The following is a 13,251-nucleotide window of genomic DNA, read 5'->3' as shown; positions in this document are numbered from 1 at the left end:
TCCATTGGAGCTCACAGAAAAGGACATCCTCCTCTGAAACCGGACAATGAGCTGTGGAGAGGAGAAAGTGACTGGTCAGTTCGTTCTGATGGGATTGCATGCATGAAATGGAAAGATAAACGTATTGTCACGTTAGTGTCAACAATTGACTCACCTGTAACTTTGAAAGAAGTCGGTACGAAAGAAAAGGATGGCACAATTACAAAAATACCTTCCCCACAGGTTGTGAAACCTTATAATTCGAACATTGGATGTGTAGAAAAAGTGGACATGATGAATAGTTTCTATGCAATTGACCGAAAATCTAGACGCTGGTGGCTCAGACTGATTTGGTATATGATTCATATTTGTATTGGAAACGCATTTATATTGTTTCGACAAACCAAGCCGAATGAAAAGAAACAGCTAAAGGTTCAAATGGTTCAAATGGCTCTTAGCACTATGGGACTTAACTGCTGTGGTCATGAGTCCCCTAGAACTTAGAACTACTTAAACCTAACTAACCTAAGGACATCACACACATCCCTGCCCGGGGCAGGATTCGAACCAGCGACCGTAGCGGTCGCGCGGTTCCAGACTGTAGCGCCTAGAACCGCTCGGCCACTCCGGCCGGCTCAAATGGTTCAAGTGGCTCTGAGCACTATGGGACTTAACATCTCAGGTCATCAGTCCCCTAGAACTTAGAACTACTTAAACCTAACTAACCTAAGGACATCACAAACATCCATGCCCGAGGCAGGATTCGAACCAGCGACCGTAGCGGTCGCGCGAATCCAGACTGAAGCGCCTAGAACCGCTCGGCCACCAACGGCCGGCACAGCTAAAGGAATTTCGGCGGCGTGTTGTAGCTGGCCTTGTAGGATCCAGTGTTTTCAAAGACAGTCCTGGTCGCCAAAGCACATCATCTGAACCATGCGCCAAAAAGTGTAAAACTGTTGTTCCAGTGGAAAAACGCACAACAGAATCAAAACATCTGCCAGTACATAGCACATCGAGGCGATGTGTACACTGCAGCACAAAAAGTAATCCACATAGAAGCAGATGGACGTGTTCTTCCTGCCAAGATGCTTTGTGTTAGTCAGTAGAAAAGAACTGTTTTGTGCTCTATCACGGAAAGTAATGAAGTTTAAGGTGGTGGTCTCATTTGAAGCCACCGCATTTATTGTGCAGTGGTTTCATTTGAAACCGCTCTGTACCTGCCTTTTTTCACATTTTTCCATAATATTGTATGAGTTATATCCTAATAAAACAAAAAAACTTTGAAAAATGATTTTAGTTATTTTGCGTCGGAAAGGGTTAGGCGGAGAGCAAGGGATCGACATGCATACCATTCAGTTTCAATGTCAGTGGTAACCTTCGAGGAACTCATATCTCACTGATAACGGGAGTGGTGTCCCGCTATCTCACCCACACTGGGCGCGGCTGGCTGACCACCGGGTCAGACGGCCGGCAGACATGGCACGAGTAGGAGGCGCGGTGACGGTGACCATCCCGCAGGGCACGCTCAGGGGCCGCAGGGCCAAGACGCCCTCCGGCAGGCCCTACAGCGCCTTCCAGGCCATCCCGTATGCACTGCCGCCCGTCGGTCCTCTCAGGTTCAAGGTGAGCACACGTAACAACTACTTTTACTATGACGAAGTAGTCTGATCAAGCTAATCCTTGCTGCATTTCACTTGTGAGTCATCGGTCCTCTGAATTCATGCGGCCCACCATTACTTTTTCTCCCGTGCCAACATCTTCTGAGAAAGCACTTATACCCAACATCCTGAGTCATTTCTGGAATACATTCATATTTCTGTCTACTACAACCTTTTCCCTCTACATCACCCTTTAGTATCAAAGATATCTACTTTATTTGATGTTTAAACATATTCTACCCTACTGTCCCTCCTGGTCGACGTTTACCAAATATCACTTTCTTCGTCATTTCCCCTGACAACCGTCTCATATAATCAGTCCACCTTTTTTTAACTCCTTCTACAACGCATCTCAAACACTTAGATACTTCTTCAATTTCCTCGCAGCCAGTGCTTCACTTATCAAAACCTCTGTCGGTTCTCGGAACGCTTGCGGACGAAGGTTGCTACGATACAACTCTCAACGATAGTTTATCGTGTACAATCCTCTTCATCCATGCAGAACTGCTGCAAACTACATCCTTTCGAAACTGCATACTGTGTTATGAATTAAATATTCCCTCTACTGGTTTTACGGACCGCACTCTCCGCTATTACCAAATTGACAATCCCTTCATGCTGCGGCATGTGTGATATCAGCCGATACTTCCTTTTAATCAAGTTGTGACACAAATTTATTTTCTCCCCAAACCAATTTAGCTCCTGTCCAACTAATCCGCCGCAACAGGTGAGTAGTCTCTGCGGCTGTCTGCTCAGTCGACGATCCAGATTCGATTCCTGGTGTTGTCAGTGATTTTCCTTGCTGGGATGGCTGGGTCGGCGTGTACTCAGCCTCCTGAGGCCAACTTAGGAGCTCATCAAGAGATCCTACAACGACCTGGAGAACTGTGAGCTGTCCATCTACATACCGTTTCCAATGACGCCTTTGGCAGAGGATGACACGGTGGTCGGTGATGCCCAATTCGCCATCTAGCACATTACCTACTAATATAACCTTGACCATAGTTTTGTAGCACCACGTTTCAAAAGCTTCAGTTTATTTATTGTGTAGGCTGATTATCAACCAAGTTTCACTTCTCTACAAGGCTGCTCTTCAGTTTTTATGTTCAGAAACTTTTCAACACTTTAATTTGTATTCTTTGTTACCAAATTTGTCTTTTTCGCAATCATTTTTGTTACTATTGTCAGTCTGTATTTTGTATAACTTCTACTGAGCCTATTTTCAGTTATCTTTCTGTCCTACTGTCATAACATCTACGTTTTACATTGTTCAGTTTCCTAATCAAATTCCCTCATGATCTGATTTAATTCTGGTACATTACTTTATCCTTGTTTTACTGATGTTCGTCTCGTTACCTCTTTTCAAGATACCGCCCGTTCCGTTCGACCGATCTTTCAGAGCCTAGTAGACTGACAGAATTCCAAAGCCAGTGACAAACTTCAAAGTTTTAATTTAGTGACCCTGAACTTTAATTGCCCTAAAAAATTTCTTGTTGGTTACCTATACTATTTGCAAAGTATCCAGACTGAATAACATTAGAGATAGGCTGAAGCTCTATCTCTCTCTCCCTTCTCAACCATAGCTTCACTTTCATATCACTCCAACTGTAGTCTGCATTCCGTGCAAGTTGTGTGATAACCTTTCACTCCTTATATTTCATCCTTGCTGCCACCTAGTCAACATCGTCAGAAACGTTCCCTAAATCTACGTCTACCGTAAACGTAGGTTTTGCCTCCTCCACTCCGTGTTCTACGACCAGTCGTATCGTACAAAGTTTGACGAGAGCAGTGTTTTATCATAGCAGTGTTTGATCATTATGAAGAAAGAATTCCAACGCAAAGGCGACTAGCTGCAGCCGATATAGAGGACTTATTTCTCAAAAATTTCGTGCAAGACAAACAGACGATGTGAAATGTCTCTTCCTTCTCAACCTCCGCCTTTTCGTCTCTGCTTTACATTCACCAACTCAATAGCAAACTGATAAACATTAGATCATTGTCCACAACGACAATGAGAACATTTTTGATGAGGAAACAAATTTTCGAAAAGCGATTTTCTCACGTCTTTCCTCCTTCTAATACTTCATCGTTCTCTTAATGCTACTGTTTCAAATAATTATGAACACTGATACAACAGAAAAGATGGAGTTTCGACAAACAGTGAACCACACAGCGACATGGTAAAAGGAAAAAAAACCGATAAAACAAGTCATAAGTGGCTATGAAACAATTAAAACATTCGTGAAAGGAATTCGCAGACATCAGCGCAGGGCATTTCGGTGGAGGTTGCCGTAGATATGCATAGATGGAGAGGCTTACACAGGATGGACTAGCATGAGGACCTGCATTTAACCACTCTTCGAAAACAAAACGACAAAGGATTAGAGAATGTGATTGTAGTCTCGGTGTAGCAGTTGACCTCTCTCAGTTTTCTGGCAGTGTCTCGATGTTAGTCAGGTCATATGATGGAATACCTCGTAGATTTCATAGGTTTTCGATGTAGTTAGGAAGTTTATTTCTAATACAAGGTGCTTTTCCTATACCACCAGTAATGAACATATGTCCTCCAAGTTGATACTCACAAAGACAAAAGTAATGTTACTGTCTCACTGCATGACCAGAGGAAAGCGCTGTTTTTGCCTCAGCCAGTTACTAGAAGGATATAACATATTTTGTTCTAACACTGACGGTAGGTAAAAAAAACAATCGTATTCAAACGCAAGCTTGTTAAAACAGTTATTCTAGTTTTCTGTCATTAACACCACATCATCTGCAGGATGTTCTACCTTTAAGTTCAAGTATTCGTTATGTTGTAACAGATGATGTTTCTGACTGCTTCGTTGATTTTTTTCTGATATCAGTTAACACATATGTGAAGCAAGTTGATCAGCATTGTTGAGGGAAATTAACAGTCTCTCAGCGTTATTTCAGAAGTGTACTCTGCTGCACAACACAGGCTAAAGTGATCCCAGAAGACTGTCGTCAGGCACGTCTCAACGGAATGTACCTGCCGATCGAATGTAATTTAATTCCTCTCATTATTAGATTTATAGAGATAATACTATCTCCTGCTACGAACCTGTCAAGTATTCTTGCGATATGCTATCAATTCACGTGTTAGATAACTCCGAATTCTGAGAAGTAGTTTCTTCAAGTTTCCTCGTCACAGTATATCGATGTTTTCCACCTCACGTTTATAACTTTGTTAATCGTTTCATTTCTAAAAAGTCTTTATTTTTTGTGGTCGATTCGCCGTCAAGTAAAGGATCCAATAAGCAATAAACTGTTTTCAGCTACTGGTTGGGTAATAAGAAGGACGTTGATAGCACTTACAGTATCAAACGCTCAGAGAACTAAAACATGCAGAAATGGTACTAAGAAGGCTACAGTGTCAAATTTCGTAAATATCGAGCACATTAAAGATTTGTCATTATCTCAGAAGGAATGTACTATGTAAGCTCACTCTCTACTTCTACATCTATATAGATACTCCACAAGCTACCTTACGGTGCGTGGCGGAGGGTAGCCTTTACCACTACTTGTCATTTCCTTTCTTGTTCCATTCGCAAATAGAGTGAGGGAAAAATAAGTGTCTATATGCCTCCAAATGAGCTCTAATATCTAGTATCGTATCGTCGTGGTCCTTACACGCGTTGCATGTTGGCGGCAGCAAAATCGCTCGTCAATCCGCTTCAGATGCCGATTCCCTAAATTTTCTCAACAGCTTTTCTCTAAAGGAAAGTTGCCTTCCCTCCTGGGATTGCCATTTGAGTTCCCGAAGCGTGTCCTTCGAATCTACAGGTAACAAATCTAGCACCCCCCCCCCCCCCTCTGCTCTGATGTCTTTCTCCAATCTGACCTGGTATGGATTACAAACAATGGAGCAGTACTCTAGAATAGGTCGTCCTTCACAGGCAAATCACTCGTTCATAAATTTCTCCCAATAAAGCGAAGTCGACCATTCCCTAACACAGTTCTCAGAAGTTCCACCTCATATCGCTTTGAAACGTTTCGCCCGGGTATTTAAACGACTTCACTGTGTCAAGCAGAACAGAGCTGAGTTTCCAACTCATCTGCATTAACTTACATTTTTCTACATTTAGGGCTAGCTGCCACTCATCACACTAACAAGAAATTTTGTCTAAGTAGTATCTTCCTACAGCCACTCAGTTTCGACACCTTACCGTACACCACGGAATCAACAACAAGCAGCAGCAGCCTGCCGCCCTCCATGTCCTCCAAACCATTTATGTTTATAGAGAATAGCAGCGGCCCAATCACACTTCTGTGAGACACTCATAACGACACGCTTGTCTCTGATGAACACTCGCCGTCGAAGTGCTATTATTTAAGAAGTCTTCGAGACAGGTATAAGTGTGCTTCACGTATACCCTCATACCTTCGTTGACAGCCTCCAATGGAGTAACGTTCCAAATGCTTTCCGGAGATCTAGATATATTGTTCGCAGTACTTTCTTTTTTTGAGTCATCAGTCTTCTGACTGGTTTGATGCCACCCCTATCCCCCCCCCCTCCACGAATTTCTCTCCTACGCCAACCTCTTCATCAAAGTAGCACTTGCAACCTACGCCCTCAATTATCTTCTGGATGTATTCCAATCTCTGTCTTTATCTACAGTTTTTGACCCCTACAAACCCCTCTAGTGCCTTCTCCTTGTCAGCTTTTTCCACATATTCCTTCCCCCTCCAGTTATGCGCAGAGCCTCCTCATTCTTTACCTTATCAGTCCACATTCATCTGTAGCACTAAATCTCAAATGCTTCGATTCCCTTCTAGTTTTCCAACAGTCTGTATTTCACACCCATAGAATGTTGTGCTCCAAACATACATTCTCAGAAACTTTATCCTCAAATTATGTCCTACGTTTGATATTAGTAGACACCTCTTGGCCAGAACTGAACTTTTTGCCAGTGCTAGTCTTATTTTGAAGTCCTCCTTGCTCCGTCCGTCATTGGTTATTTTGCTGCCTAGGTAGCAGACTTCCTGAACTTTATCTGGTTCGTGACAATCAGTCCTGATGTAAAGTTTCTCACTGTTCTCATTTCTGCTACTTCTCATTACTTTTGTCTCTCTTTGATTTACTGTCAATCCATAATCTGTACTCAATAGGCTGTCCATTCCATTCAATGGATCATATTTAATTCTTCTGCACTATCACTGTGGATATCAATGTCTTCAGCGAATCGTATCATTTATACCCTTTCACCTTGAATTTTAATTCCACACCTGAATCTTTCTTTTATTTCCATCATTGCTTCTTGATGTACAGATTGAACGTTGGGGGCGAAAGACTACATCCCTGTCTTACACCCTTTTTAATCCGAGTATTTCGTTCTTGGTCGAGCACTCTCATTATTAGCTCTTGGTTCTTGTACTCATTGTATGTTAGACCTCTCTCCCTATAACTTACCACTATTTTTCTCAGAATGTCGAAAATCTCGCGCCATTTTACACTGTCGAACAATTTTTCTAGAGGTTGACAAATCCTATGAACCTGCCTTCATTTTTCTTTAGTCCTGTTTCTATCATCAACCGAAACGTCAGAATTGCCTCTCTGGTGCCATTACTTTTCCTAAAACCAAACGGATAATCATCTAACAAACTCTCAATCATGTTTTCCATTCCTCTGTTTACTACTCTCATCAGTAACGTGGATGCATGATCTGTTAACCTGATTGTGCGATAAATCTTGGACTTTTCAGCTCTTACAGTCTTCGGTAGTCCGCGGATGATAATTTTCCTAAAGTCGCAAGGCATGCTGTCAGACTTATACATTCTACACATCAACATGAATAGTTGTTTTGTTGTCCCTTCGGCTAATGATTATAGAAATTCTGATGGAATGTTATCGATCTCTTCCGCCTTATTTGATCTTAGGTTGTCCAAAGCTCTTTTAAATTCTAATACTGGATCCCATATCTCTTCAAATCGACTCCTGTTTTTCTCTTCTATCACATCATACAAACTTTCCCGTCATAAAGGCCTTCAACGTACTATTTTAACCTATCCGCTCTCTCCTCTGCACATAACAATGGAATTCCGATTACACTCTTAATGTTGCCACCCTTGCTTTTAATTTCACCGAAGGTTGTTTTGACTTTCCTACATGCTGAGTCAGTCCTTCCGACTATCGTTTCTTCTTAGATTTCTTCACGTTTTTCATGCAGCCGTTTCGTCTTAGATTCTCTGCACCTCCTGTTTATTTCATTCCTGTATTCCTAAATTTCCCTGAACAATTTTGTTCTTCCTTCTTTCATCGACCAGCTAAGTATTTCTTCTGTAACCCATGGTTTCTTTGCAGTTATCCTCTCCGTACCTATGTTTTTGTTTCCAGCGTCTGTGACTGTCCTTTTTTGAGGTGTCCAGTGCTCTTCAACTGTACTGCCTACTGGACTAATCTTTATACCTGTACCTGCAGCCTTCGAGAACTTCTGGAGGTACTGCCATTCCTTAGTACTTCCCTATACACTTCTTTGCATATTGATTCTTCCTGACTAATCTCTTAAACTTCACCCTACTCTTCATCACTACTACGTTGTGATCTGAGTCAATATCTGCTCCTGGGTACGCTTTACAATCCAGAATCTCATTTCAGAATCTCTGTGTGGTCCTGATGAAATCCAAACGAAATCTTCCCATATCACCCGATCATTTTCAAGTATATCTCCTCCTCTCGTGATTCTTGAACAGAGTATTCGCTATTTCTAACTGAAATGTATTACAGAATTCAATTAATCTTTCTCCTTTCTCATTCCTTGTCCCAAGCCCATATTCTCATGTAACCTTTTTTCCACTCCTTCGCCTACAACTGCATTCCAGTCCCCCAGTACTGTTAAATTTTCACCTGCCTTTGCGTATTGTGTTACCCTTCTAAGATCCTCATATACGTCCTCTATCTCTTCATCTTTCACTTGTGACGTCGGCACGTATACCTGACTTATCGTTGTCGGTGATAGTTTTATGTCGATTATGATAAGAATAACCCTATCACTGAACTGTTCATAGTAACATATCTCTGCCCATCTTCCTATTCACAACGAATCCTACTCCCGTTATACCATTTTATGCTGCTATTGATATTACCCTACACTCATCTGACCAGAAATCCTTGTCCCCTTTCCATATCACTTCACTGACCCCTAGTGCATCTAGATTAAGCCTTTGCATTTTCCTTTTCTGATTTTCTAGTTTCCCTATCACATTCAAGCTTCTGACATTCCGCGCCCCGACTAGTAGAACGTTATCCTTTTGGTGGTTATTCGATATTTTTCTCATGGTCACCTCCCCACTGGCATTCCTCTCTCGGAAATCCGAAGGCATGGGAGATATTCCGGAATCTTTGACAGACTTTGTGTGTGTTTAATGCAGTAGTTTCCATTGTTTTTTCCATCCCACCATTGCTGATTCTTCTGCCTTCAGGGGCACTTTCCTACTGCAAGGGCAAGAGTGTGTCCTGAACCCCTGTCTGCTCCTCCGTCGTCTTTTGAAAAGGCCGTTGGCAGAATGAGGGTGACTTCGTATGCCGCAAGTCTTTGGTCACCATTGCTGATTATTAGTCAAAACGTAAACAGTGGCGTATTTCGAACCCGGCACCGAGGACTTTTTGATTAGGAATCAAAGACACCACCTCTAGACCACGAGTATATTGCGTAGTATATCATATGAGAAAGGGGAAGTTCAGTTTGGCACGAGCGTTGCTTTCTAAAACCACGCTGATTCGTAGATATAAACTTTTCAGTTTATTATATTCTAACTGAGAATATGTTCAAGGATTCTGCACCGAAGTTGGGGATATTGGTCAGTAATTTTATGGGTCTGTTCTTTTACCCTTCTTATATACTCTTTCTCTTAGTTGAGATAATAATCGCGACAATTTCCGTGTATGCTCTCATATTAGTACTAGGATTATTGGAGTTCTGGCCAGATAACAACCCTGACGACAAGGTGTGGCTCTACGGTCGCAGAGGTGGGTCGTCCAGTGTTGTGCTGACTTAATAATAGCCCTAGATGTTTATCACAGGTTCTGACAGGCAAGCACCGATTACACATACTAAATCCAGTATATATTGTTCTAATAAATAACCACTAAAACAATTTCAATAAAATGAAACGAGTGGAATAAATATGCTAAATAATTTAGTCAACCCAGTGGTGAAGTTAGGTTGACTGCGGGATACTATATTTTTATTAAAAGTGCAAAATAAAATTATGGTCTTATATAAAGTTATAAAATGCGTATAGACTTTCAAGTCAAATAAAAGAATTAAAAACGTAGCTAATTGTAGTTAAGATTACGTGAAAACTGAAAAAATATACAATTTGGTCAAAATTAACCGAGCATGAGTTAGAGGACGTTGATATGGGGCGAATCTATCTTTCGCCCTTATTACGGCATGGACTATGATCGGACACTTTCAGCATGGATGAACGTGCGTGGATGAATGGCAGCTCATTCTTCCTCAAGTATCGAAACCAGAGGATGTTGTGATGTTGGACGCTGGGGTCAGGAGTGGAAGCGACGGTCCAACTGATCCCAAGGTACTCCATTGGGTTCAGGTTGAAGGACCAGTCCATTTCAGGAATGTTATTGTCCACAAATCAGCTCATTACAGATGCTGCTTTATGACAGGGTGTGTTGTCATGCTCATACAATCAATCATTTAGTACGAACTCTTCCTCTGTCGTACACTGTACAGAATACCGAAAATGTTTTCCTTTCGGATGTAGCACTTTCTTAAGCTCAATAATGGGATAACATCCTAACTACGAAAAGGTACCCGTATCGTAACACTACTTCGTGCATACTTCACCGTTGGCGCCACACAACATAGCAAGTGACATTCTAGAGGCATTCGTCGAACCCAAACTCTTCCATCGGTTTGACACAGGGTGTACCGTGATTCATTCTAGTCATCCACTGTCCGGTGACGTTACTCTTTACCCCACAACAAGCATTGCTCAGCAGTGAGTAGTGAAATGTCTATCTTATAAGGAGCTGTCCACCATTGTACCCCATTATTTTTAACTCACAATGCACAGTAGTTAATACTGTGACAGCTGGACTCCTGGTAACACTTTGGAGCTGGCAAGTGATTCTTGACGATGATTTCATGCAATGTTTTACAAGCAATGCTCGTTGGTCTCAATCTGTCAGTACATGCGATCTGTCTAGTCTTGATTCAGCCCTGACTATTCCTTCAGGTTTCCACTTCAATATCACATAATCAACAGTCGATTTGGGTTGCATTAGTGTGGTTGAAATGACCTTGATGAATTTGCTATCAATGTGACATACGACTAGTACAAGCTTGAGGTGACTGAGTTCTTCTGACAGAGTTATTCAACTGTTTCTCTTTCAGCGCTTCTTCTAATATTGGCTGGTCTATTTCTCGTGACAACTAGTGGTCAGTTTCGCATTACCTAGCGGTATACGGATGCTTTTCATTAGACTGTGCATTTCACAGATTTCACATTTAAACAGCTAACTCGATAATGAAACCAGATTTGAGGTCCCAGCTACATGTGACGGTTAAAGCTAAGTCAGTGATGCTGCTTTCGCGCCAGCTAAAGTTTATTATGAAATATGCTAACTCCCCCGCCATGTTAATTTTCTCCAGTTGCGAAAACATGCGTAACTCGAAAGCACTATCATGTTTCAAATTCCTCAAGTGCTTCGAAAACCTAGTCATCAGTTAAATTCAAAGTACTGAAATGGCCCAGCTGCGCTGTCACCCAGAAATCTAAGTTGAATTCCCTACACAGCGCTGCTCAAATTCACCACCACCTCGCCACGGGATCTACTGCCAGTACTGACTGCCAAAAAGCGACTGACCAAGAAATGCCACAAGATGCAGTAGTATCGCCTGTTTAGCATCTACGAAACTAGAGCACACTAGTCACGTCACCATTCGCTTCAAGAGTATCGCCATAATGACCATAAGTTAAGGAACATTGATCTTCTTGCAAAAAACATCTGAAATGAGCACCACCCAATTGCCGCTTTCCGACTTCACAAAATATTCTAGCACACGTGTTACTGCAAACGTTAATAATCAGTCACTATAGTGGCATCATGCATAAATTCTGAAATAATGAAATACTAGCTGATATGCTTCCATAAGTTTGTCATATCGAAACAATGTGGTCTTTTATGTGGTGCCCTTGGTTTAATTGAGACTCACTAAGTTCGAATTACGGCTGCTTTAACTGGTAGCTTGTTTCAGAGGCAAAGATGTAGCACAGCTCGTGCTGACGTCAGGACATATGGGATTGTGGGGTAAATTGAGCGCTGGTCACATTATTCGAGTTGTGTTTCTCAAAATCGTTGGTCCTCTGGATCAAGTTAAATTTCGAAAAAACTATGTTAGATATCTTCACTTAAAACTTCCGGGCTGATAGGCCGTAGTCGATGTATAAACCTCTCCCCTGACGTTGCTTCCCCGACTGCGAGAGACGTCCTCCGAGGTAAAGCGGTAGACTGCAGAGAAAACTCTATGAAGTACTGATCTTATAGGCAGTGCAGGGGGCGCCACTGTTCATCATGTGGCGTCGGCTAGGAGACTGCTTCTGGTAATGCCAACATTCTAGATTGAAAGTACTCGATCGTTACACTTTCGATGCAACGCTGACATCCAAATTCTATCCAGCTTAACACCTTCCTCTTTTCTGTTAAAATTAATAAATGTTTATCAATCTCAATAGCTTGTCAATACATGCGCGATTTTAGATATGACGCTCGTCTCACTGAATTTTATTTCATTATTACCTTCCTGGCAAACATGTTCGGCTAGGCCGATTTGTCCGTGTGACCCAGGCGGCAATTTCTCTTACGTTCATCAAGACGGGTGTTAACACTTCTCTGTGTGGTACCGCTACAAACCTGTCCACAGCTACAAGGAACTTTGTGCACCCCCGGTGTAGCCAACGTATGTCGTGCATCCTTTGCCGATCTGAAATATTCTTTTAATTTGCTGGTGGGTCTGAAAATAGTTTCCACCCGATAGTTACTTAACACTTTCGTTAATGTCATCTGTGACCTTACCGATGAACGCAAGAAACTTGCCGTTGTTCGTCGTAAGCATGAAATAAAATTTAGCGAGACGAGCGTCGTATCTAAAACGTCACAATACTTTGCACGCATGTAACGAGTGGCTATTGAGAATGATAAACACCGTAATAATTTTATCAGTAAAGAGTATGTTGTTAAGCTGGATAAAATCTGGATGTCAGCGTTGCACCGGAAGCGTGACGATCGATTACTTCCCATCAAGAATGTTGACGTTACCAGAGACAGTCTCGTGGCTGACGCCACGTGATGGACAGTGGCGCCCTCTGCGCTACCTATATAATCAGCGCTTCCTCGAGCTTTCTCAGTAGTTCGCCATTTGACCTCCGAAGACGGAGGAGACGAAACATGAAGGGAGAGTTTTACACACCGGCCACGGCCTATCCGCCTAGAAATTTCAAGTGAAGACAAAATCTGCCGTGAAAGCCTACATTGTTAAATACGTTTGCTGACATATCATCTATGCATGTGGTGGCATTGTTTTGTCAGTTGTGCAGTTTAAAGCGTTTGACAAAGGTGTTGAAGTTGAGT

General features: G+C 42.1%; 1 protein-coding gene across 1 annotated transcript in view; it reads left to right on the top strand.

The window, feature by feature from the left end:
* The first annotated feature begins 1,439 nt into the window (after positions 1–1,439).
* Positions 1,440–13,251, top strand: part of LOC126236513 (juvenile hormone esterase-like) — an 82,489-nt gene continuing 70,677 nt past the window's right edge. The window contains exon 1 of the mRNA XM_049945878.1: positions 1,440–1,602. Coding sequence (XP_049801835.1) covers positions 1,456–1,602 — 147 coding nt within the window. The 5' untranslated portion in view covers positions 1,440–1,455. The remainder of the gene's footprint in view (positions 1,603–13,251) is intronic.

Source organism: Schistocerca nitens, chromosome 2 (genome assembly GCF_023898315.1).
Source record: "Schistocerca nitens isolate TAMUIC-IGC-003100 chromosome 2, iqSchNite1.1, whole genome shotgun sequence".
Taxonomy (NCBI): domain Eukaryota; kingdom Metazoa; phylum Arthropoda; class Insecta; order Orthoptera; family Acrididae; genus Schistocerca; species Schistocerca nitens.
The sequence above is the reverse complement of the archived record's forward strand: the minus strand, read 5'-3'. Positions and strand labels throughout refer to the sequence as shown.